Below are 26,296 nucleotides of genomic sequence, written 5' to 3'. Positions count from 1 at the left end.
GCTGAAGCAGCCAAACGCCAGCTAGTCCTACAGCACTGACACCATCATGCATCAGCAGGCAGCTCACACTGGTGTGAATGGTCCTCTACAGGGATCTTTTCAGGATCTTAAGACTTCGGAACACAGGATACTCTAGCACACACAACGCCATTACCAGGCATTTGATAGAATCTGGTCATGGCAGTGCAAATACAGAAGCTTTTGGCATTCATGAACATTAATTAATATGAAAGAAAAATCCCTTGAAAAATGTTTTTTACTGTGAGTGGGAATGAGGTTTGTGTATGTCCCTTTGAAAAATCCCTTACATTGGCTGCTAATAGGACAGATGGAACACACTAACTGTATTTTCCCAATTATTAACTGCACCATATTTGTACTGACCACATCCATGTATAAACTGCGGTTTAATAAACGGATCACGTAAAACTAAATGCCATGTAGTTGTGGCGCTACTCGCCATTTCAAAGTTTAATGGCTTAAAAGGGACGGGCATTTCAAGCTAAAATACTACACCGCTCCCCTCAAGCACCAACCAATCCGATAACATAACGTTTATTAAACCGCAGTTTATACATGGATGTGGTCAGTACAAATATGGTGCAGTTAATAATTGGAAAAATACAGTTAGGGTGTTCCATCTGTCCTATTAGCAGCCAATTTAAGGGATTTGTCAAAGGGACATACACAAACCTCATTTCCACTCACAGTGTAAACCATTTCTCTAGCATGGTGAGTTATGGTGTCATGTGGGCCTGGACGCTAAATGCATGATAAATCTTCTAACATGTTTGCAGTGGGAATCGCAACCATTAAATAAAAATGTTCGAGGTAAGGAGGTGTTATGACGGCTAACTAGCTTGCTAGCAAAGAAAACTTTTGAAAAACCTTACACAGTGTAAATGGCAGTTCCATGTGCATGAAATGATAGCTAGTAATCTAGCTGATAGTTTCCTTATAAAATGATATTAGAAAAAAGGAGAAACCCTCAGGGTGCCTGTGCAGCTTCATATTATCACAAGTTCAGTTGGTAGTTGCTAGTGTTTGTTATATGAACTCATGTGATGGTTTCTTAAGCTAGAGATAGCTAGGATAGTTAAAAGTTAACCTGATACATTAATGGGATTTGTACGTGAAAGAGGAAGAGAGACCCATTCACACTTTACTTGGCAGAGTTGCAGTACACTTTGCTAACTAACAGGCGGGAAAAATGCATTCCTGTGTATAGGCCTCACCAGAGTATTAACCGCAGTGCTGCAGAAAGGTTACAAAATTCAATGTATAAACCGCGGTTAATAGTCAGGAAATGATGGTATATTATGATGTTATTGTTGTGATGACTTGAAGCTTGTAATGCTTCATTGCATGTCCTCTGATGTAAACACAGAGCACGAAGCCCTCACCAGTCAAAGCCTCACCCTTCCAGTGCAATTTACAGAGCAAAGAACAGTCCCTCCAGAATTTAGCGATCTTGTGTTTTCACAAATTCATGCAAAAAAAGGATTTCCCACTACTTTAGTTGCAGGTTGCCATTTTCTATTATTACTGCAATATTTCAGCAAAGCAACACCGAATCATGGACTGGATATGACTCCAAATCACCACAATTGTAACCAACATTTTTGAGAATTCCCGCAGCAAATTTTTGTTGCTTTTTGTCGCAACAATCACAACAAACCCTGGAGGGGCCTGAAAGAAAGAACAAGAAATGTGGAAAACAGAAGTAACTCCTTTCATTTCAACGGATATTTCTGCCTAACCGTTTCTACGGCAACCTCTAGTGTCTCTCTTCCATGTCCTCTGGAGAAATAGATACGATCTCACATCGCGCGAAGCAGAAAGCAGTGTTTCCCCTACCGTTATATTAGGGGGGCGCCCCGCCCCCCCAACGGCACCCCCCGCCCCCCCTGGAAGGTCAAGTTAATTTTGTTCAATTTTATTTTCTATAAAGCGCCAAATCACAACGGAAGTAATTTAAGGTTACCTTTCCTATAGAACAGGTCTATAGCTTGTTCTTTTATTAAACAAAATAAATAGCCTTATGTTATTTATCTTATTTACACGACGGCATGTAATTTCTGTCTCTACATGGTCGCGCGTTTACAATTCTCTGCTCTCTGTATCGCGCATGGCAGAGTTCCGCCGCGATGCGCACAAACACACAGACACGTGCGCGCACACACAGGTGAGCACGCTCCCACCAGCGGACAGAATTGGGCTTAAGAACCAGTGCACAGCTACGGACACTTTTAAGCTTTAAAAAAACTAATATCCAGGCGTTCATGAATCCGGCAGAGATCTTTTCCTCGGTAGGGTCGACAATGAGGCCCAATGAGAATGGCTACAACAGACGTGGAAACAGAACGTACATACAGAATGGCCGCACCGAAAATTCAGAAATAGATCTGGCTTCCATTTTTTATCTTTTTCCGTGAGTTGTGCGTGGCCCTTTTTACATAGAGTCTGCTAATAAATCTATGAAATGTAACGAAAATTATTTATTTTGCTGTGAATAATGAAGGAAGCAATAAATCCGATTATTTGCCAAACCCTCAAGACCTGTTGCCATGGAGATTTAACGTTACTTTCTGTTTGAAGACAAGGTAGCAGCTAGTGTTGAAGAATGGATGACTTGAAATTGGACGACTTTAAATTAATATATGAAATTGAACATCAACACCTATACGGATAAAATAAATAAACAAGGATAGCAAAACAGATTGATAAGCAATGAGAACGGCAGAAACACAGGCAGGACGTCAGATGACGAGACAGATCATAGTGACACAGGCTGTTTTTTTTTAATTGTTTTCGTCATATGAAGGCTGAGACATTCATAACATCTTATTCAGTCGTACTGGTCCTTTTGTAATGCCAACATGTGCACTTCGTTGTGGATAAGTAAAGCCTATTTTGCTACATTTTTGTAGTCCTGGTAATCTTTTGTTTGGCATATTGGTGAGGTTATTAAGAGGACCATTTCTCAATCGTTTTGTTCTTGATGAATTAATGTTTGTTTAATAATCAATTATTTTTCAACAAATAACTCAATTATAATTACAAAGAGGACAATTCATAACTTTTTATCGCAACTTTCACTTGTTTCGCCAATTTCATTGCAACAAAAACCTAAAAATAAAAACTTTCATCGCAACTTTTTGGAAAAGCTCCTGCGAAATCAGGAATTTTAAGCCGCAAATATCTTAAAAAATGTTCTTCCAAAAGCCCAGAAAGATACACCACTGCAGCGACAAAAGCTGCACACTTTGTGGATAATTGTCATAAAAAGACATGTTCCGATGTTTAGTTGTTATATTGACTGCTGTCATTAAAAGAAACACATGAACACCATGATTCCTTTAAGCGTGCACCGTGCCGCAGCCCCCCCCCCCCCCCCCCCCAAAGCTGTAAACCTAGGGGAAACACTGGAAAGGAATCCAGAAGAGATGGCATGGTCACTGCATCAGTACAACCCGCATAATGACGGCGACACAAGAGCCAACCGATGGTATGCCACGCATTGGGAAGAAATCGGTGCCACCCACGAGCTGCATGTGAACTTCAGCGGTTGCAACCTCGTCATTTATATATACACACATTAATATATATATATATAGCATATTAAACATGCTTTTAACCCTTCACATGTCTGAATGTTTTATATCATTTCGGTCTATTTTCAGTGGTTAGATTTCCTTCACAAAAGCCCTGGCAATGGGAGCGGCTTATAAACAAACTCACTTAGGCAATCAAATACCTTACAGTGATATATATATAACCGCAGTTCGAGGTAGACAGCTAATATTAGTGAGCATACACCGACTAAATAAGAAGGCTTGACTGATTATTTGGATAAACGTTTAGAAAAAAATGTACAGGAATAATACGCTTTTCTCCAGCACTTCTTTCAACAGATGGCATGGAAACGGGAACTGATGGATGTCAAGTGACGCACAAGTTTGACCTCTGTGGGCGTCACTCTCTTGAGAGGCAGCACCAGCCTGGCAGGTTGGATGAATGGCATAGTATCACTGTTGTCAAAGGTTTTCAAAACAATAATATCAAGGCAAAAATCTAAGCATTTCAACTTGCCATTGATGAAAATGAAAATCACTGCAAGTATGTTATAAATATTATAATAATATAGCCTATTGTATCTGCTTTACATGAGACTGGTTTAAGAGGAACCAAGGCAACCTTCACACAGTCACGGTTTAAGACTGAAAGCTCCATTAGGCTCCTGTATGAACCTGGAGTAGACATGGCCATGATGGGCTTTCCTGAAACTATTACCAGGATGGAAGTGGTTTCACACACACTCCGTATAGCAAACTCTACGCACTGAATCTCTAAGCACTAATCAGTAGTGTGTCCAGAGAAACCCAATTCAAAACACAACTTGTATTTCAACTTCAACTGCGGTTTGCGGTTCTCTCTTATTACCGCAAAGTTACAGCAAAAGAAACGCAACGTAATGGAATTTCTTATTTCTTTATATAAATCAAAAACACTGCAATTATAACAACAATTTTTGAAAATTTCTGCAGCAAATTCAGTTATTTTTCTCTGCAACAATCACCTTGCAAGATCCTAGAGGGACAGACATTTGTTGTATAAACAGTCTTACAGATTGCTCTGTTACAGTTTAACACATGTTCACATTTCTTCTACAGAACTGTGCCATATTTGTCGACTTAAACCAAATTAGGTTAATTCATATACATGACTTAAAACGGGTCATTTGTAAAACTGCAAAAATAAAATGACTTTTATTGTTAAAAAGGTCTAAGAATAGAGGCAAGTTCATATATAACACAGGACCGTGCCTGTGTGTATGTATTTTTTGTTCCACAAATGTGCAGACAGAAATGCACAGAGGCGTGGGTGTGTGTGTGTGTATTAATGCACGAGGCTCATACTCATCTCTCAAGGACGCTGCTCATTAGATCAGCTCTGTTAGAACAGGCACGGGCTGCAAAGCCCAGAGCACAGGTACAGCAGGGAGCCCATTGCCGCCTCTGCAGACCATCCGTGGGTGCATCAGGGCTTAAGGCCATACACTAGCATTCATAAAAACATGCTCAGGGTAGCGGACGCACACAGTACTTAAACATCACAAATGGATGCAAACAGTTTGTCTAGGCAACAGAAAAATGAATACACTTCACTATTATTCCAGAATGCCATGAGAATGAAATTAATGAATAAGTTGCCATTCTGAAGCAACAGAACTGTTGTTTCTGGCCTAGTGTGTACCATTTTACTGCGATCTACTCTAAAGCATTCCATCCCCACCTCAACAAGGCAGCAGGTTATCTCTTGGGAATGGTCAGCCGTGTTTACTTCCAAAGCCAGGGTACAAAAAAAAAAGAGCCACATGTTTGCATAAAAGCATACATCTACAATACATCAAACAGAGACATTACCAGAAGACAACACATACAAGAGGAGGCGACAGTGGTACAGGAGGTAGAGAAGTCGTTTAGTAATCAGAAGGTTGCTAGTTCGATTCCCTGTCGAAGTGTCCTTGAGCAAGGCACTGAACCCCGAATTGCTCCTGATGTGCAGTGTGCCATCAGTGTAAATGTAAAATGTGTATACATCCTTGTAAGTCGCTTTGGATAAAAGCGTCTGCTAAATGACTAAATGTAATGTAAATGTAAATGTAAATGTAAAAGGAGGCCCGGTCAGATGATAATAGAAAAAACAAACCTAACTTTCCTACTAACTACATAGAATGAAAGAATGAACCAACGGTGTCTGTTGCATGGCATGCACCTTAGGGTGTTGCTTTTTAAGTCCGAAATGAAATTTGTAGAATTCCGTGACTGCCTTATTGTAATAAGCCATTTTCTGGAGGTAGTGTAACTTCCTAAATGTCACCTGGCTCGGTGAACAAAAAGTTTCCTGGCACACTGATAAAAACATATTCATGCATGTTTTCCAGAGGTGGGTATACACGCCTATGACTTTCACTGTAGTCAACCAAAGGACAGCTGGGGGATTGCAACAGTATTTCCAGCTTTGGTGAGTATTATCCATAAAGTCCCCACTGTGCAAATATACTTGTGGTGGTAGCATGTGACAAATATGTGACCTTTAATATTTTGATTTATTGAATATTTCTATTCATTTCACAGATCCAACCCTTACTTTACTCACATAAGAAAAATGTAATTTATTGCCATTCCACACTAAGTGCTAACATTCAGCTCAGTTACCTGTGGTGCTGTGCGTCTCTCTTAGTCATCCTCACAACGGATTTGTGAATACTCATATCTGCTGGGTAAATGCCTGGACATTTTTGTAGTCTAACCTTAGCTACAGTCTGCGTCTTTCTAACGGTCATAGCCTGAACAGAAACCAATGATAATCTTTCTTATATTTAGCCATGACAGCTTTGCTTCGTATTGGTCAATGGTCAAGCTAGGTGTGCTGAATACACTCAAGTCTTGTAGCTACAACCAACGTAGCATAGTTGCCGCTCTCTTTCATAGAATTCGAGGCTACTAGCAAAGTCAGAGAACTATTACACAATAAGCACAAATGGAGTGTTTTTTTCCTGGTCTGTGCTTGTAAAATATCCACTGTGTCTTCTGTATTTCAAGTGCAGTTGGCAGTACACCCTTCTCGCAGACAAAAAAGGTATGGGTGGGGTAGAGCGAGGGGGGAGATTGTCCGCTAGTTAATTGATCGCAAACAGTGTCATTCTCTCAGACGGTTAACAAAATAATTATTTTTTTAATAAAACTAAAATGGGTCGCCAAATGTACTTTGGCAGCGGTTAGTATACCTGGACGGCCCGCCCAAGTAAAGTTTATGTGTGGGAAACACTACTGTGGTTGGAGCAATCTCATTTTGGATGCCTTTTGGGCGCCTCAGTAAATGAGCTGCTCACAGCCATAAATAATAATATTGCATGCTTGCATGCTTTTGTGTGTTTCCTGCTCCAACACAGTGATGTCAGGCAACAGCCTTTTAATTTTTCATACGCATTTTAAATCGCTGTGTGGAACCAGTCCTCCAGACGGCCAGAGGGATAGGGGGTGCAGGAGGGGACAGAGATCACAGTGTGGTGGGAGAGAACAACAATAAGAACAGTGGTCAAAGTGGTCACAGTTAAATGTCGATGGTCCAAGCCATGGAGGTTCCAAGCAGTCTGTACTTTGTCTTTCTCTCCCTCCCATAAAATTGTCTTCATGGCCCTTAAAACATATTCAAAATAAGATAATAAGTCTGAGAGCTGGCACCTCTTCACCGAGCTGTTCACTGTTTATGGAAGAACAGGGCAAGAATGAGTAAGTGAGGTTGAGAGAATTTCAGGCCTACTTGCCATGAATATGCGTGTGTGTGTGTGTGTGTGTGTGTGTGTGTGTAAATAAGCAAGTAAGTAAGTAAAGCATGTGAGGCTGTGTGTGGAGTGGACTGCACCGGCGGTAGCTGTTCAAGTAGAGACAGCCAGATATGAGCAGCTCCATAAACTGTTCCCAGAGATCCTCCAGACATGATCAACTACAGAAAAGAGTCATCGAGCTGAATGTCAAATGATGAGAGAAACAGATAAACAATAAACAAAGAGGATGCAGCCTGAGGGGAGACGACAGAATGCTATGCTCTGTGTCTCTGTGGCAACGCATGATTGTGTTTACATGCACTTACAGGCACGCAATTCAACTACCAAAGGAAACCTGGTTACGGCAGGGAAGTCCCATAATGCATTTACATGTGCTGCGGGATAAAATGGTTACTCAAAAAAAAACAGTGCATATGTGATCTTGACGGTAATCTGATCTGGCTCTACCGACTGCCGCATTTCTGTCCTATGGTTCTAGGATGATGATGATGCTGCTTTTTCATTATAACCACGCCAATAACAGGAGCGTTATTCACAAAACTGAACAATCAACGTTCAAATCTATGTAGTGACACATTGAATGTGTTTTTCTAGGGCTACATTAAGTATGTTAAACCAATGCAATTGCATATATGTCCTTTACACAAGGCTTGCTAAATGGGCTTGCTAAAAGGGGCTAATTTCTCAACATCCAACAGAATACAGAATACAAAATCCAAGAAACCGAAAACAGCAAAGGGATACAGCAATACAGCACAGTACAGTCATATCATATAATTTAGTTTACAACTCAATTAAGTGTGGAATAGCCCCTTAATAGTAGACTGCACACATATATTCAGATTGAAAATGTATTGTAATTATTCATAGGGGGGGGGGGAAATCTATTTTAAAAATCCATAACAAAATGAGAAAGACAAGTCAATCCATGGGAAACGTGCGAGTACAGAACAACAGTTAATGTTGCTGTGGCAACAACAGGGATGCAAACAGCATCAACAAAACACTGCACAACGCTACCTGGCCATGTCTGCCCGTTTCCTTCTGATTTGGTATAAATGAGAGTTTAATGTTAAAGACAAGTGTTTTTGAACAGAGGAGCTGCACCCATGACCTATCCTAGTACATCTCTCCACAGCACAGGGCTTATCTGGGCTAAGTGTAGCTATCTTCAGCTGCCCACACCAGGTGAGTCCAGGTATAGCCCACCCTGCCCTCCTTGAGCGAGCACGGAATGATGAACACTGCTGACACTGAAATACTTAAGTCATAGAAGATGTTTAGTGTTTGGGTTATCTTTCACATGTTTTGTTTTGTGTATGTAGAATGGGTAGATTGGGTCTCTGTGTTCCCACAGAGTGTTTGTCTTTTCATGGTCCAAGTGCCTTTACATTGACCCACCGTAAATCAGTAAATACAATAGAAAACGCTCTGGCATTAGAACAAAGGTCAAGAAAAGAAGTAATTAAACCTGGAGTATCAAGTCTCAAAAGACAAGAAATCGTATCATGCTCAATAGATATATTGGAGAATGTTGAAATGCTATCCACACAGGCGTATGAACTGAATACATATCGGTCCACACACAGACTCTCTCACCAATGACGTCTAATCAGCTTGTCCCCTTTACTGCCACCCTTGAGTTCCGCTGGTTAGGATAAGAGGCAGGGCTTTCAAGAAATGATTCATAGCGTGTCCATGAATATTTCACAGACAGCATAAACACCATCCTATGCACGATCATTTATGATGGCGCAGAGAAATTGAAAAAAAACAAATGGGCTTTTATTGGTCTGGTGACCTGGCCAAAGGGGCAAAAATACCCTCGGTATTAGTACATCATTGTTGCGGTTTGGGAGAACATGGTGACATTATTATCTTTGATGCCAAAATCATGTCTCTATTGAGAGGATGCCATCCTTCCTTCCTAACGGATAACAGAGAGAGCCTCGATCTGCAAATCCTCCCTGAGTGCTGTACTCCCGCGCTAAGATAGTAACACGCAAGCCGCCTCAAACCACTTACTATCTTACTGTGACGGACTACTCCCAGTCGTGGATAATAAATATGTCATACAACAGAATGTCTCTACTTTATGAATGACAAAACCAACCATCTTTTTCTAAATCATTTTTTCTCTTTTTTTTTTTAAATTCTTTAAATGCAAAATGAGGCCTTCAGCTGTACGGCCTCTGGAGGCCACGTTATTCAACTCTTCCTGATTGTTTCAGATCAACCCGAGGCCGTTTAATTGTGCACTGCGCACAGGCTGGGCTCTGGAGAGGCAGCTGCACCCGTGTTTCTTCACACTGGAAATGAGCTGACAGACAAAAGGCCCAAAGGCCCAAGATCGTCGCTCCATTTTACCACAGCCAACCCAAACAAATGAGCCTATGAACAGCCCTGCTCAGAGAAACAAAGCATGAATACGAGAATAAGGAAGAGACAGAGGTAGGGACACTGAATCTGTTCTCACTCTCAATGGCTTGGAAAAAGTACAAGGGTAAGTTCCTCTATTGCGTTGTATAAGTGTCTAATGGGCAAAAATGGGAAAGGAGTTGGTTTCTCAGAGCCTCTGCTGTGTGAATTACAATTTCAAAGGAGCTGCCACTCTCTTGAGGCACACCACAGATTCTAATGAGGACGTATGGAGAGGTGGGGGATTTATAGGACCAACGGCACACACACAAAAAAAAGAAGAAAAAAACCCCGCCAAGACAGGAACAATAATGTTCCCTGAAGCATCTGTTCCTGTTCCAAGCCCTTCTTCTCTGTGCCCGTATGCAAATCACATGTTAATTCCACACTCTGCTCCAATCCCGGGCAGCCAAACCCATTCCAGCCCCGTTCATCTGTACTGAATGGGATATTTACATAGAATAGCAAAATATTAGGGTTTCTGTGTCGTCTGAAGGGACCATCGGGCATACACCTGGACATCTCACTGTCAGATCCCAACGCCCATCTCCAATAGGAATATATTCCTCACAGGATGTGAAAGGAAATGCATGTCTTAAATGAAAGTGAAATGACTATTGTAACGGTGTTAATTATCGGACGGCGTGTGTTATCGGCAAACATTCGCCTTGTCATGTGAATCCATTATTAAACTGAAGTTATAGATTGTTAATCCATTCTTAAACTTGACAATCTGCACACGAAAAAAAATATATATATATATCTTTATTTTTCTATGTAAACTGAAACCCCTAATAAGGTTGTAAAGAGGGCACTACAACAGATAAGAGAGTTTGACCCAGGTTTGACCTCTCTGTAGCTTGTACCCTCCAACTGATCTTGGCAACATTCTACTGGTAAACAGAATGAGGATGTGTGACATGCATCCAACAAAACACACCCTCTCTCCCTCTCTCACACACATCCACACCCACCCAGTGTGTGTGTGTGTGTGTGTGTGTGTGTGTGTGTGTGTGTGTGTGTGTGTTCAAGGCCCCACACTGGGCAATCATAGGTAAACACCATCTGCCTGCCCAGGCCTCCCTCCCTACAGACTGCCCTTCTCCCACCCCTCAGATATGAAAGCTCCACTGTGGGGGTGGGGGGGTTATTTTAGCGGCGGCCGCCCGATGCCCACAGGGTGCCCTCGTGAGAGTTGGCAGAGGCCAATGCCATAGATATGGGCCACTGGCTCAAGTGACCACATGGATAGAATTCATAAGGTTTAGTTTGCCCGTCTGTACTCGGTGTCACTGCAGTCTGCTGCCTATCTGATGAACACTACACAGCGCCGCATAAGCCCCAATCTGTTGAGGTGCATCTCATCTCTGCCTGCCAGGAACACTGACAGATCAGGGCAAAAGGGCGCTTTGCAGAAATAGGAAAGGAAATTTAATAAACTTCTCTTGGAAAATAAAATAAACCGTTCATTATTATTTACCCAACTAAAATAGCGCCACAAATCAGATTTTCCGTTTGGCATCGGATGCTCAATTTCCTGTATTCAGAAGAGTATCATGCTGGGATAGAGCGAGTCAGAAATGACCCATGAGTTGTATAAACCTTCAGTAAACCTTTCTGACAGCCCTGACTGATCTTACGATGTAATAAAGATCATCTTAAAAACAGAATAAGACCATATCTGAGAATTCAGGCCCTAAAGAACACTCATACATAATAATGTTGCCATAATGTATTGCTCTATAGGACAAAAAAAAAAAACTTTAAAAAAAAATACCGTCCGATTAATCTAACCCAAGAATATACTGTCCGACTAACCCTAGATTAAAAACCAAGAACTATCATAGTTTTAAATTCTACAGAAAAGCTGTTTGCAAAATACAACACACACAGATATTTGGTTCAACCCACTATTGGTAGATCATTTATAGAATAATAACATGTCCATCAAGAAAACTATTACTATTGTAAACATGATCGGTGTGACGTCCACTGAAAAGTACTGTAGTCTTATAACTACACACTGAACACACAGTGTAAACAGAGGATGCAATGCAGCTACATTATTACCCATATATTAAAGTTAGTCATGATTTCTCGCCTCGGTCAGATACAAATCTTGGAGGATTCCAATGTTGAGACAATGCTGCCACCTACTGGCAAGCAATGGCTCTGAGATGGCTGTGAGTAGTGTTCCCATCAGTATTTGACGGACTACTTCCTTGAACAACCAAGCTGAGGGGCACATTCTCAAAACTGTCAAAGCAAGTGTTCACCTTGGCCTTTCATCAGATTAGAGTGTGATTCATGTCTTTGAGGGTTTAAAAGGAACTTGTGAAAAGGACACAATCTCTAGACTGCAGCACCAAGAGTGTCCAGCAGATGTAGCAGTCGGCCCATCAGATGGTGTCACAGCATGTGCATATGTTGTATTATGATTGTCGATCTTTATCATCATGGTATGTTCATTAAGCACTTTTGATCATAGTCTATTAGGGATGCAACAGTTCAAGGTATGGCGCCGAACCTTTCAGTACGCCGGTTTAATACGCACATGTGAACCGCCATATTACGATAAGTGTTTTTTCTATCATTTCCAAAACTTGCTTATTGCGCTGAAGACTGCATGAACGTTGGACATTCAGATCGACAGAACATCTCTGGAGCCTAACAGAAATTCCAGGGAGCCTATCAGTGCTCTGTATGCAAAGAGGAGCTGGAGAAGAGAGGGGAAACTAATAACAAATACTGAGCTCAGCTCAGCTCAGCTCCGATGTGACAATTGCGAGTGCTCACGAGACAGAGAGAAGCAAATTTGAAGAGGCACCGCCGTCTTTCAAATCCGCAGTGTGGGTACATTTTGGATTCACCAAAATCTGGATACAGATGACGAGGGCAAGAAGACTGTAAACAAATAAAGTACAGCCTGCGCGTATTGCTTTGCCACTGTTGGCTACTCAAGTGGAGACACTTGTAACATTTAGACTAATTTACGTCGCCATCACCCGGCCGAGAGCAAGGAGTGTCCACTTGTTAGCGAAAACACAACACTGTTGCCTTCCAACAACAATTTGAGACGTATTAAAGAACTAGCACTAGAAACTACAAGTGAAGACCTCCGACAAGGCCAAATGCCTTATCCAAAGCAAAACCAAATTGTCTGCCCTGTGAGTCGAATCCCCTCCAAAAAGTAATTGAATGACTAAGGGTTTCGGCCCCTGATGGAAAAAAATTGAACCGCATTACAATGTACCCTCCAGCACACATTTCAGCTGCAAACTAATGAACTCCATGAAACATCACAGAGAGAAATTGAAAAGGAATTGACAGAGAACCCTATCTAGCCCTCCATTCCTCCTGCTTGTTGAACCTTCAGAGCAACTGAAAGTTACCTCACAGTACTGCAGACAGTCATGCTGCCTTTTTTCTGAACAGAACGTTTTATTTGCCTGTAGGCATAATACATTAGTTTATTGTTCCATATTAAGATACCGAAATCGTACGGTTACCGTGGCCTTAACACCGCGATACGTACCGAATCGTGGGCCCACTGTACCGTTAGACATCCCTATACTCTATGGTTGTACAGAGTAGAGTCTATATTTTATCCCCTTTAAACTTGGATGGCAGACCTATTCCTGAACTCATAAAGTAGTACAACATAATAGTCATCGCCTTAAGGAAAATAACAGTTAAACCACCTCCTGGTTAACCAATCTGAAATGCTTTAATCTGGGTACAGTAGGACCTACGACTCTGTTTTTCAGGGTTTTGAATGTTTGAAACTTGCTGCACATTTCTCTCATAGACAGTCCTGAGAAGGACAGTGGGTGTGGATCTGCGAGCGTCTGAGTCACAGCACATGACAGTCACAGGCTTAGTTCACAGCTGGGAGTGTGTCTGCCCACAAACACAAACACAAACACTGCACTGCTTGGATATTGCATCCACAACAGAAACAGATGCTCCATTTCACTCCAAACAAACTCGTGAAGATTGTGCTTCCAAATATGGATTGGATACCTGGGTCTGTCTGTCTGTGTTCTGCAGTGTACAATCACTCACATGTTTTCATACATGCTTGTATGTGTGTGTAGGTGCTCATACAAGAGAATTAATGTGTATGTGTGTGTATGCATATACAGTACGTGTGTGAGAGCATGTGTGCATTAATGCATATGTATGTTAGGGTACTATAACGATTTATATCATTTTGTGTATCTGAGCAGGTCTATGTTGGGACCATATATGAGGGTAAAAATGTGTGTCTGTAGACAGTTGTCTCTGTGTTTGTGTGTGTGCGTAAGAATGTGCAAATGTGTGACTGCGTGTGTAACACGTAACTCACCAGTTCTCTGTGTGTGTGCGCGTATGAATGTGCAAATGTGTGACTGCGTGTGTAACACGTAACTCACCAGTTCTCTGTGTGTGTGTGCGCGTATGAATGTGCAAATGTGTGACTGCGTGTGTAACACGTAACTCACCAGTTCTCTGTGTGTGTGCGCGTATGAATGTGCAAATGTGTGACTGCGTGTGTAACACGTAACTCACCAGTACTCTGTCTCTGTGTGTGTGCGCGTATGAATGTGCAAATGTGTGACTGCGTGTGTAACACGTAACTCACCAGTTCTCTGTGTGTGTGTGCGCGTATTAATGTGCAAATGTGTGACTGCGTGTGTGACTGCGTGTGTAACACGTGACTCACCAGTCCTGCGGTAAGGGAGGGAGCGGACTGGCCAAGAGACTGGTTCCGCATGCGCACCAGGTTATTGGGCTCTCCTCCAGGTTGTTGCCATGCCATGTGGCTCACTCCACTGTGCATGCTACTCGACAGAGGCAGGAGCTGCTTCCCTGAAGGACAACAAGAGGCACGTGAACAATGCGCACACACACACACATTACACACACACACACACACACACACACACACACACACACACACACACACACACACACACACACACCATCAACCCAGAGGAAACGGGCAATATGTGAAGTTTATCTGAAGTATGACGGACTCACCTGTGAGACCGACAACCATACTGCTTCTCCGCACTCGGCTCTCATCCTGGCTGAGCTGCCGCTGCAGTTTGGTCTTTCCTGCCGCAGGGGACAAGTCAGGGTTGCTCAGCTTCCTGAAGAGCAGAGGAGGGGGCGCCGCAAACTCCTTCTGGAGAGACGGGGGAAAGAACGGAAGAAACAACATGAGATGGATGAGCACGGAGAGAAAGGAGAGAGAGAGAGAGAGAGAGAGAGAGAGAGAGAGAGAGAGAGAGAGAGAGAGAGAGAGAGAGAGAGGGGGGGGGGAAAGAACGGAAGAAACAACATGAGATGGATGAGCACGGAGAGAAAGGGTAGAGAGAGAGAGAGAGAGAGAGAGGGAAAGAAAGAACGGAAGAAACAACATGAGATGGATGAGCACAGAGAGAAAGGGTTGAGAGAGAGGGTAGTCAGAGAGAAGCAGAAAAAGGGAGAGCAAGGGATGAAAAGAAAGAATAAAGAGGAAGAGGAAGGATAGAGACTTTTCCTCCTCAGCAGTCATATCTCCCATCATGCTGTATTCCTCTTGGAAGGCCCATGCACAGTAGATGTGGACAGGTCAGGTTCACACCCTTCACTTCACACACACACACACACACACAGACTGCACAAACACGCATACCCAGTACCCACTGACCCGTCATCTGCAGCAGGACCAGCTTCCCCCCAATAAAAAAAAAGAAGTTTGTTTTGCCGAGGATGTGACTCCCAGCACAGACAAGCAGGCGGCAAATCTGCTTCCAGCAGCGATCACACTTAATCAGCGAGTCGCCCCTGAGTTCTCAGATCAAAAGGGAGAGGGCCATTAGAATGGCAATCGCTTTTGACCTCGGTCGAGCCATCAAAACAACACCACACTCTGAGCACGTGCACATCTCGGCAAGCGGCTCCAAGCCCTGTTCTGTTGTGAGCCTTAAGCGATCCCAAACAGGGACCGTTGTTGTGGAAACCTGGCAGAGAATGATCATCACATCCAGTCACTTCCTCTGGGTGGCTTCAAAAGTTCCAGTGCTTAAATCTCCTGTTACGAAGCCCACGAAGAAAATTTGTTTTGGGGTTTCAGCCAGAAAGCCATGTGGTTACTGGCTCAGGCACGCACCACAGAGCATCATAACACGCAATAGAAAACATTTATTTTAAAATAAATAAATAAATAAATAAATACAAATTTTAAGTATGATCTTGAGTAATGTTAATCTATACACAACCCTAAAAAAATATTTGGGGTTATCCTTAACCACACCTTTCGCATCTCACGCATCTTCAATTCACTCCGGAAAGCATTCGAAATGTACACGATTATTCTAATCGCCAAAAGCACAACACGTACATTAATCCTGTCTCACTGGAAAGTGTCTTTCAAATCCCACTCTCTGCTGTCCACTTCACATCCACCTGCACCCTGACTGTGCATCTGAAACGGATTTGTCTTTGTGTCCGTTAGCGTGGCTGAATGCCAGTATGGAATCATCACACGCAGGCTGCCAGGCCTGGACAGACCACTAATCAGCTTGGCCTGAGCTGCACAAGTAAAAAAAACACACATTGCCTGTGCTACTACACTGAACCAAAACATGGATAAGTGCTCTCTCTCTCACACACACACACATATTCACATGCATACAAACACAGAGGCGTAGCAAAAGGGCAGCTGGGTTCAATACCAAAAGTGTTCTACTGGACCGATCAGTAGGCATTCCACAGCAAGCATAGTGGGGCAGAAAGAGTAAAAGACTTGTTCTCAAGCTCGCCCCTGTTGCCAACTTACTCATGCCCTTTCCATGTGCTTAGCTAGGTACGTTCTGCTATAAATAGGAGTTATCAATTTCTCTCTTCACATTAAGTCTTTAGCTCCTGCCGCCCTCTACCAAACACCTCGTGTAATAGGATTTTGCAGAATTAGTCGGTGTAGGGAGCGGTCACGTCTTAATACTGCTATCAGCTGAAGGCGAGCTGGCTGTGGTGTCAAGGGAGGTGTGGTGTTTACAGCGAAGATGATAATGAGGCCCTGCCGCACCAGTCAAAGCTCCTTAAGGCCGTCTTGTGTTACTCATTTGTGGCTTTGGCGCTGCGCTCTTTCCCCCCCCCCAGATGTTTTTCCGTGACCGTTGGTCTCATCATCGCATCCTGAAAGGCTTAGAAGCTTGGAGCACTCAGGAAGGATGACTGAAGGATGACACAAGAAGCCAAGCGGGTAGAGGGCAGCCCGGATTACAGCAGGCTGTGCTGGAGACCTCAGTTAGAGAACAAAAGCGTCAGCTGAGGGTTTGCATGTTGCTCCAACATACAGCGCATCAATCAATAGATGACTTGAGCAAACAAGGGCCTTTATCAGCATCGTTTCTCATTGTGGCCTAGGCATCATCTTGTCAGCACAAAGGTCTGATCATAGAAACAGACTCGATTATCTTAAAAGTCCAGGTGTACATGTCTTTGTACTCTGAAACAGCAAGGTGACTGCAATGCCAGGGTCAAGGATGTGAATCCTGGAAAGTCAATTTGGATAAGACTGGAAGGTAATGCGGTTAAAGTTATGGTCAGAAAGAATGCATAGCTGATCATTTTGTGTTTTGCATGAGCATACACTCACACACACTATGATGCAAAATCATGCGCCCATCCACTGTCTTTTTGCTCACAGCCAAAACAGACCTAGGGAAGGGAGTTGATAAGATTTGACTGATTCCAATGCCATTTTCGATTCATTTTCAATGCTTTCCCTAGGAGGAAGTTAGATATTTCTCGGGTAATATTGTTTCCCGCTGTGGAGAACTCCTGAACACACAAATAGGTTTTGCCAAGATCTGCCAACAGGGTCAGTGCGTCTCCTCAGGCACCACCAGAGAGCAGGGTCAGCTGATACAGGGTGGGAGTAGAGAGAAACTAAGAACATGAAACTACAGTCCATGAGCCTTCTCTGTGGGAGGGTCCAGATCTTCAGTTCATCCAGCTTGTTCGCCAGAGAGCGCAGACCTCTGCGCTTGCCCCGTCTTTGTTTACGGTCCTGACGCCAGCACCGGACACTTCCCGTCAGGATGAATGGTTTGTTTTGGTCTCAGTGTCCTTCCCAGCTCCAGAAGTAGCTGCTTGAAGTCAAAAGGATGATACAGAACCATGTTTGTGCAGCGATGATCCCAATGCCATTTTCGATGCTGCTTATTGGTCTGATTCTTTATCGATTCCCTTAATAATCTAAATCTTTTAAATCCTAAAAATAAATTGAAATGCTCATTTTCTTAAAAGGATATAACTTGGAAAACTCAGGTTGGAAATATTTTGGGGGGCAGAGAATGAATAAACACAATTAAAAGAACTAAAGAAAACACAACCTGGTGTCTTCAACCTCAATTAGTCGGCAGTAGAACTGTTATATAAAAGCAATATGACACTTCAGGGATGGGAACAGAGTTTAACGTCATGCCGCAACAGTTTTTGCAATGCACAAAAAAAAAAAAAAAACACGCCGGCAATTTGGTACCGGTTCTCAACTGGAACGGGTTCTCAATTACCATCCCTAAACAGACCCGCCGAGGAAAGTGGAGACTGACTCACTCAATCCGTCTTACTTGTAAAAAAAGCCCCACCTCACAATGCACGTGAAATGACCTAACCACATTGTCTAAAGCCTAATTAGGCAAGACAGACACTCCTAGCGCTAGTGATTGGCAGGGCCCTCAGGGCTTTGTGCTAAATGACTAGGGCCTGAAGAGACTCCGTGCAGATTAGGGCACAGAAGAATGATATGACTAGGGCCTGTGCGGCTGCTTCAGAAGACACTGTATGTCTTTCCCATGCATATTAGAGGGAGGCCGGAAAAACCAACAAATGTCAGCCAAAGCGGCATAAAGAAACCCAACAAAGGAGTGACTGTCTCTGCTGAGAACCTCACCACTTCTAACTGTATGGGTTACAAAGCAGTCAGACATCCAGTTCAAATCATATCAATGTGAGACACATTCACTCCGTCATCTCCATCCTAAGTCCCATCTGTAGTGGTTAAGGCAGTCACAGGCTGTTAGCAGACCACCACACTTGTTGTGGTGTGAGATATGGGCATGCATTTGGGACCACCAAGCTGTCAGGTAAACACATATAAACACCACTGCCTTCTTATCAAGCAGTGATAAACAGGATGTTCTTCTGGTCTCCGTGAATGTAAATGAAGACCAAATGAAGTGTCTCAGTCGTTTAGGCAGCCAGAAACTGCCCATTACCTGAAACTGAGTGTGCAGGCGAACAGCAAGCTGCTGGCAACAGCTGCAGGAAAATGAGACTGATGCCAAAGAATGCAGAGTGCCAATTTATCAAACTGTGAAATCCATCAAAGTGACAGCACCAGAAACACATGCCAACCCTAATAATAATACTTACACTGTATAATGCATACACTTAATGCTATAACACACAAACACTCTGTCCTCAAAAAAACGCACACACACACACACACCAATTCAAACAAAGACACATATACGCCACACAACTGCAACCATAATCCAACTTGCCCTTGTAATACAGGGGATGTTCCTACCTGAAAAGCCTTGTCAGAATTAATATCCTGTTACCCACCCCCAACACATCAGTCCACACTCACACCCCCTCTGTAGGAACCTCAATCTCCTCTCCACCCCTCCACCCCTCCACCTCTCCACCCCTCCTTCCCTCCATCCCTCCCTCCTCTCCACCCCTCCTTCCTTCCCTCTCTCCACTTGTCCCACTGTTCTCCTTTCCCCCCTCACTCTGGAAGTGGGGCCCTTTTCGCCATTCAGTTCATACATACAAATGACGTGACAGCAGTATCCTCCAGGCAGTATGGTGAAGGAAGGATCTTTTCTTTCTCGCAAGTCAGCCCAGGGGTCTTTACGATCTGCACGGACACACACTCCATCACATTCAAACAATCACTCACACACACACACATAAGACCAGGATCCCGGTTGCATTTGTGAAGACTCAAGTAGGGCCGAACCATTTGTGGAAAGTAACTCATTTGATTGCAATCTAATTTGAATATCACAATATTAACTGCTCTATATTCTAATGTAAGGATGAGAACTTAAAAGATATGTATAGTTTCAAACATGTATTTATTACATTTATGTAATTGACAAATAACATATAACAATAAATCACAAAAGCTGTAACCTAAGTTAAATAAAGTAAAAATAATAAAAATACATAAATATTAAATCTAAATATAAAAATCTAATATTGATAAAAATCTAAATATTGCACAATCTGCAATCTTAACTAAATATAATAATAGAAACAGGCCAAGACAAGGGCAGCCGTACATAAGTGATTGGACACCATCAACAGGCCCACTGCATAGGCTGGGAATTACCATGGATATAGGATTCCATGTAATTAATGCTAAATCACACAGAGTGAACCACAAACAGTTGATTCTAAGTGGCTGCAAATCTCTTAAACTCCCTGAGTTATGTGACAAGTGCCTTCTACTCAAAGTTGATAGTGAGGTTCTCTTACACAGTCTGACGTATAACAGTAATAACATACACTGCTGTGGAGATACCATTTCCCCGTCTCTTTCAGGAGAGTGGCAGCTGAGGAAAACAAAGAAACAAACTGATATACTACTCAAGTTTAACTAGTAAGCGATCTGTTGACTGACAATCTTAAGGCATAAGGTAACAGTTGGCTAATTATTCCATCAGTGTCAGGGCTGGAGACATAATCCCTGAGGGCTAAAGCTGCTCTCTCAAACATGCCACACAGCCTCCTGATCTACATATCAATCTGAAGTCCCTACCAACTGTGAATGGATTCATTTCTATGAGTTTAAGGGGGTCTGCATGAGAGTGACAGCCAATTATACTTGGCTGTGGCCTTGAAAGGACAGAGGCAGCCACATCAGCTCAGGTCACAACAAGGCTTTTGTGCATAAACCCCACAGCGTTGTTCCGACCACCTTATGACAGTGCCTCTGATACACAAAAAGACACATTTTGAAACACTGAAAGAAAGACATCGAAAGGTTGGGGGGTGGGGTAGAGAGAGAGAGACCCTAAACCTAACGGTCCTAAAATGACCACAGGCATGTTTGACCCTTGTGAAAAATCGTCACATCACCTATGCTCAGTCAAACCCTATAAATATTCATCTCATGTTCACTTGTCAGATACACCAATAGCTAATTTAACGGACTGCCCTTTTTCGCTTAGTTTCTTTGCTCGTGTGAATTGCAAAATGCCTACTGCATGATGTCTGAACTTAGTAACTGAGTAAAGCGTTTCTTGTAGTTTAAAACCAATGGATTTTATTTTACATATTGAACATATGTGGGTAATCATGTTTCACATTCACCCTTCAACACCGCATCGTCCATCGAGACAGTTACCTTGACGGCAATAGTATCGTCCTATTGCCATAGTGTGCCAAGTACACTATGTACTTGAGTGAGGAGGGAGAAAGAATGTGTGTGTGTGTGTGTGTGTGTGTGTGTGTGTATTCATTTATCACGCAAGCCCATTGCTGTGCTGATGTGTTCCAGATGTGTAGTGGCAGTGCAGGGTTGGGAAGTGAGGCAGGCAGCCGGCGAGAGGTTGGATGTTTGTGTGCTGACTCCATGGGAACTGGACTGCCGGTGTTCTCATAAGCAGTGAGGCCGAGGCCAAGTGCATGGGTCCACCTCTGTTCACCTCTGGGACCCAACAGCACTGCGCTCCCTTTGTCTGACCAACGCCTCTTCCTTCAGTTACAGAGAGGAGGTCGTGTCTGTCTGTCCGTCATGTTTGAGGCTGACTTCAACAACACTTCAACTCTCAGTCAGACCAACACATTTCACAACCCCACCTGCATATCAATATACAAACACAAGGGCACACACCCCTACACGCATGCACACAGATTACACACACACACACACGCACGCACACAGACCACACACACGCACGCACACAGACCACACACACACACACAGACCACGCACGCACGCACGCACGCACGCACGCACGCACGCACGCACGCACGGACGCACGCAAATGCACTTGCGTAGTTCATGGTGGGACATTTTTCAACATGAGAAAGCTGTCCAGGCCTGTGTGACAGGGAGCTGGATCTTAAAGGAGCACAACAAGTTCAGAACCTCTGCAGAAAACAGTTGCATAACCAAGCGCTCCAGGGAGTTATATGATCCTGCTAGGCCAAAAAAAGACAAAGGAGGGGAAAATGTGGTTGGAAGGGGGGCGGGGGGGGGGTTGAGCTTTATGAGTCGTGTACAACAAGGTTGGAGTTTTTCAGGGCCAGACTTGTCAGTTTAGGTTTAGTCCATCCACTACCCAGACTTGGCATTAGCTATACAGCCACTCCAACCAAAAGGACAAATAATCCAAGTTCACAAATCTCTATGATGGTTGCCGACCGTCACACAAGACAAAGACTTCTAGTGAAAAACAAAGTCTAGTGAAAAACAACGGGTAGTTCCCGAAGAAGACGATCCCAGAGAATTCAAATCTTGATGACTGATGGGCCTGAAGATCTGATTACCACGGTAGGAATCTAAAAAGGAATCTTCATCTGCGTTCAACTTGAGAGCCTAATGCTAATCACCATGCACACAATAAAGCTCAAACCCCAAGAGCCCCTCCCAAACCTTCTAGCGATGGGAATTTCAAGCAAAAATACTAATAATAATCACTGGGAACTGTTTGAGTGCTTTTCAACACGGACACATTAATGAGATTCGTTTGTGGAAGAGGGAGGGAAACCCATTCTACCTGGCAGAGGTACTGCGTGCGTTCCCATGCAAATGCATTCCCATGTATAGACCGCACCCGAGTATTAACCGCAGGGAATGCAGACATTTTACTAATCAATATATAACCCGCGGTTAATTGTCAGGAAATTACGGTGTGCTGTTTAGTGAAAATACTGCTGGCTATGCATGATTTGTTTCCACTGGCACATCAATCATTGTACTTTTGCCGGTTTGGCTATATGACAATGTTATGGAAAATAATTGTACATATATATATATATATATTCACTGTACAATATGTTTGTTCATACATTTCCTTTTTGTGTGTGTTGTAATGGTTTATGGTGCCTGTATGCTTGTTTGTCTCTCCTTTTGCACTGGAACTGAGCTACAATGCTGTACCAAAACATTGTAATTGGCAATAACAAAAGTATCTGTACCTGTGTAAATGTAAGAGTGAGCGGTGTAAGCTACACATAAGTGGAACTGAGGTAACATGGCACTACAGGGCTTGGATTATATAAGTGGAACCAGGGCTCGAAATTAACTTTTTGGCTTACCAGCCAAAATGGCTGGTAGATGAAATAAATTACCAGCCAATCATATTTTTTACCGGCCAAAATGAAACCTGGCATTTCAGACCTACTCTGACATTGTTTGACTTAAACAACCTTTACCTATGATTTTAATATCATTGTTAATCACTCTCAGAATGGATTAAACAAAATCAACTAATTTTACTTTTTTAAATAATTTATAAATTCAATTCAATTTTATTTATATTTTATTTATATAGCCCCAAAACAGTACAATTGTCTCAAGGCACTTTAAGCTACACATAAGTGGAACTGAGGTTACATTACAGGGCTTGGATTAGGATGGAAATCTAGTGGAAACACTTTAATACTACACAGAGAAATGAACTTATGGCACCAGTGGTAAGTTGCAGATCAAGTCCCTGGCCTGGCCTCCTCTCGCTCTCTCTACACTCTCCTATCTGCCTGCAGCAGCTGGGAGGAAAAAACACTAGCCCAAGGCCCATCCCACACTCACATAGACCATGGGCCAGTCTTATACACACAAAACACTCACCCACTGTACATAAGCACTAGGGGTGGGGGAAAAAAATCGATTTTTCGATTTCTCTCGATTCTCTCTAGAACGATTCTGTCTCGATTCAGAAAAGTTCATAATCGATTTTTTAATTAAATTTTTTTTTTTTTACACATTCATTTTGTGTTGAAATGCAAGCTGCATCAATTATTGCATTGTTCATAGAAAGTCATAATTGTGACAAGGACACACTTTTTCTCTAATAAAAAAATTGATCTGTTGATTTTCTTTAATTATCAAACACAAAGTAGGAAGTGATTTGAGACTCAAATGTTTTAAAAATCGAGATGCATCGATAATCGTTTTATCGGTTTAGAATTGATAATCGAGAATCGGTTTAGAATCGAGAATCGGTTTAGAATCGAGAATCGGTTTAGAATCGAATCGTTGACCTCTGAATCGGAATCGAATCGAATCGTGAGGTGCCAAGAGATTCCCACCCCTAATAAGCAATAGGGGTGGAAAAAAAAAAATCGATTCTTCGATTTCTCTCGATTCTCTCTAGAACGATTCTGTTTCGATTCAGAAAAGTTCATAATCGATTTTTTAATAAAAAAAATATATATATAATTTTTTATTTTTTTTTTAAATTTTTTTTTTAACACATCCATTTGTGTTGAAATGCAAGCTGCATCGATTATTGCATTGTTCATTGAAAGTCATAATTGTGACAAGGAAACGCTTTTTCTCTAATAAAAAAATAGAGAAGGTAATTCATCTGTTGATTTTCTTTAATTATCAAACACAAAGTATGAAGTGATTTGAGACTGAGTAGCAAACTCAAATGTTTTAAAAATCGACATGCATCGATAATTGTTTTATCGGTTTAGAATTGATAATCGATAATCGGTTTAGAATCAATAATCGGTTTAGAATCGAATCGTTGACCTCTGAATCGGAATCGAATCGTGAGGTGCCAAGAGATTCCCACCCCTAATAAGCACACACGCCTGTGTGAGAGTGAGACAAAGGAAGGAGAGAGGCACGGCACAGATTACACAGCGTATGCTTAGACTGAGACCACAACACAGCCAGAGCAGCAGCAGCAGCAGCACAGATTACACAGCGTATGCTTTGACTGAGACCACACACACACACACACACACACACACACACACACACACACACCCCAGCAGCATCACTCAGAGGGATCACATACACAAACTACACATGACACAGATGTCAGTCCTAAACTTTAAGCATCCTGCTTCTTCCCAATTCATCAAGTGAAGAACGAGAGGACTGTCCTCTGTTTTACTAAACCCAACGCCATGACCCAAGGGCACTTTCTGAAGCACATCATTTCTGCTGAGGCTACAGACTGTTTGTCTAACCAGAGGACAGAGCAACACAACACCACTGCCAGCAGGCAACGTGAATGTCAGACAGACCCAGGGACACTCTAGGCTGAAGGCTAAAGGAACGTGGCCTTTGCACATGAGGGTGTGACGCACCCTCAACAGTAGAGGTCACTGGTGTGCTGAGCCGAAGGAGCGGCACCCTGCGGTGTCTGACTGCGGTGACCTTTGTGTGGGCTAATCAAAGGCCAGGTTCAGTGGGGGGTCTGAGACAGAGGCAGTGCAACACGACTGCCTGACTGTGACTAATGATTTCATTAGAGAGAGAACTCGCTGGACACAAAACATCAAGGCCCATTGGGAGAGCTGGAGACGGTCCCAAGTTCATCAACACACGAGAGGAGAGGAGAGGGAAGAGGAGGAGATCGGGGGAGAGAGAGAGGGAGGGAGGGAGAGAGAGAATGGGAATGAAGAGAGTGGGGACAAAGACAACAGGACTTTGGGGGGGGAACACAAAATGCTTTTTTTCATCATTTATCGAAAATTTGCATCGGCATGCTCTAAAAACTCACATTTGGCACAGGCTTATGTGTCAAACACTGAGGGGGTGAGAGGGTGGTCCTTTGGTCTTGTGACCTAAAACATCTATGAAGAGATGTGAATGAGATGAGAGATGAAGGAAGCTATTGTGAGACGCCATCTTTGTTGTTCATTCCACAGACATGGAGAGAGAGAAAATGAAATGAAACCGTAGAGCATGACTGATGTGTGTGTGTGGGGAGTGTCAGAAGGGGGGATGGGGGATCATGGAACAGAAACAAAATGCCCATCAACACACAAACCAATAGCTCAGCCTTCATCTTCATTATTACCCCCTACTCTACGGGGAGCCTAATGCCATCTCATTGTCTCTTTGTCCATTTGTTCCCCTTTATTCTCTTTCTGTTCCTTTTTCAATTACTCTACGGCAATCTTCTCCTTCCTTCATTCATTCTTTCTCCCTCTCCCTCTCCCTCTCCCTCTCCTCCACCCTATCAGCCATGGAGAAAATGAAGAATGGCGTGCTCAGAAGACAACGCTAACATAGCCAGCTGAACCCGTCGTCGCCTCGGAGCCAGATTAACATTTAGAACTGTCTTAGCTGGCACAGACATAATGGAGGAGTGTGGAAATGAGTTTAAGGGATTTGGCCCCTCTACCTTCTTCTCTCCGCTCTGCTCTGCTCTGCTCTTGTCTCGCTGAGGGGGCGCATTTGTCTGCTGACATGCTGGATGTTAATGGGGCAGCAGGTTATTCAGCTTGCTCTTAGGTGCAGACAGCAGGACATTTAAGCAGGTGAGTGGGCCGAGGAATCAG

The 26,296-nt window shown here is 43.0% G+C and overlaps 1 protein-coding gene across 1 annotated transcript in view; it reads right to left on the bottom strand.

Annotated features, from left to right (window-relative positions):
- mast2 (microtubule associated serine/threonine kinase 2) overlaps positions 1-26,296 on the bottom strand; it is a 138,411-nt gene that overhangs the window by 92,129 nt on the left and 19,986 nt on the right. The window contains 2 exon segments of the mRNA XM_042708941.1: positions 14,478-14,623; positions 14,795-14,942. Coding sequence (XP_042564875.1) covers positions 14,478-14,623; positions 14,795-14,942 — 294 coding nt within the window.

Source organism: Clupea harengus, chromosome 10 (genome assembly GCF_900700415.2).
Source record: "Clupea harengus chromosome 10, Ch_v2.0.2, whole genome shotgun sequence".
Taxonomy (NCBI): domain Eukaryota; kingdom Metazoa; phylum Chordata; class Actinopteri; order Clupeiformes; family Clupeidae; genus Clupea; species Clupea harengus.
This window is presented reverse-complemented; position numbering and strand designations above follow the sequence as displayed.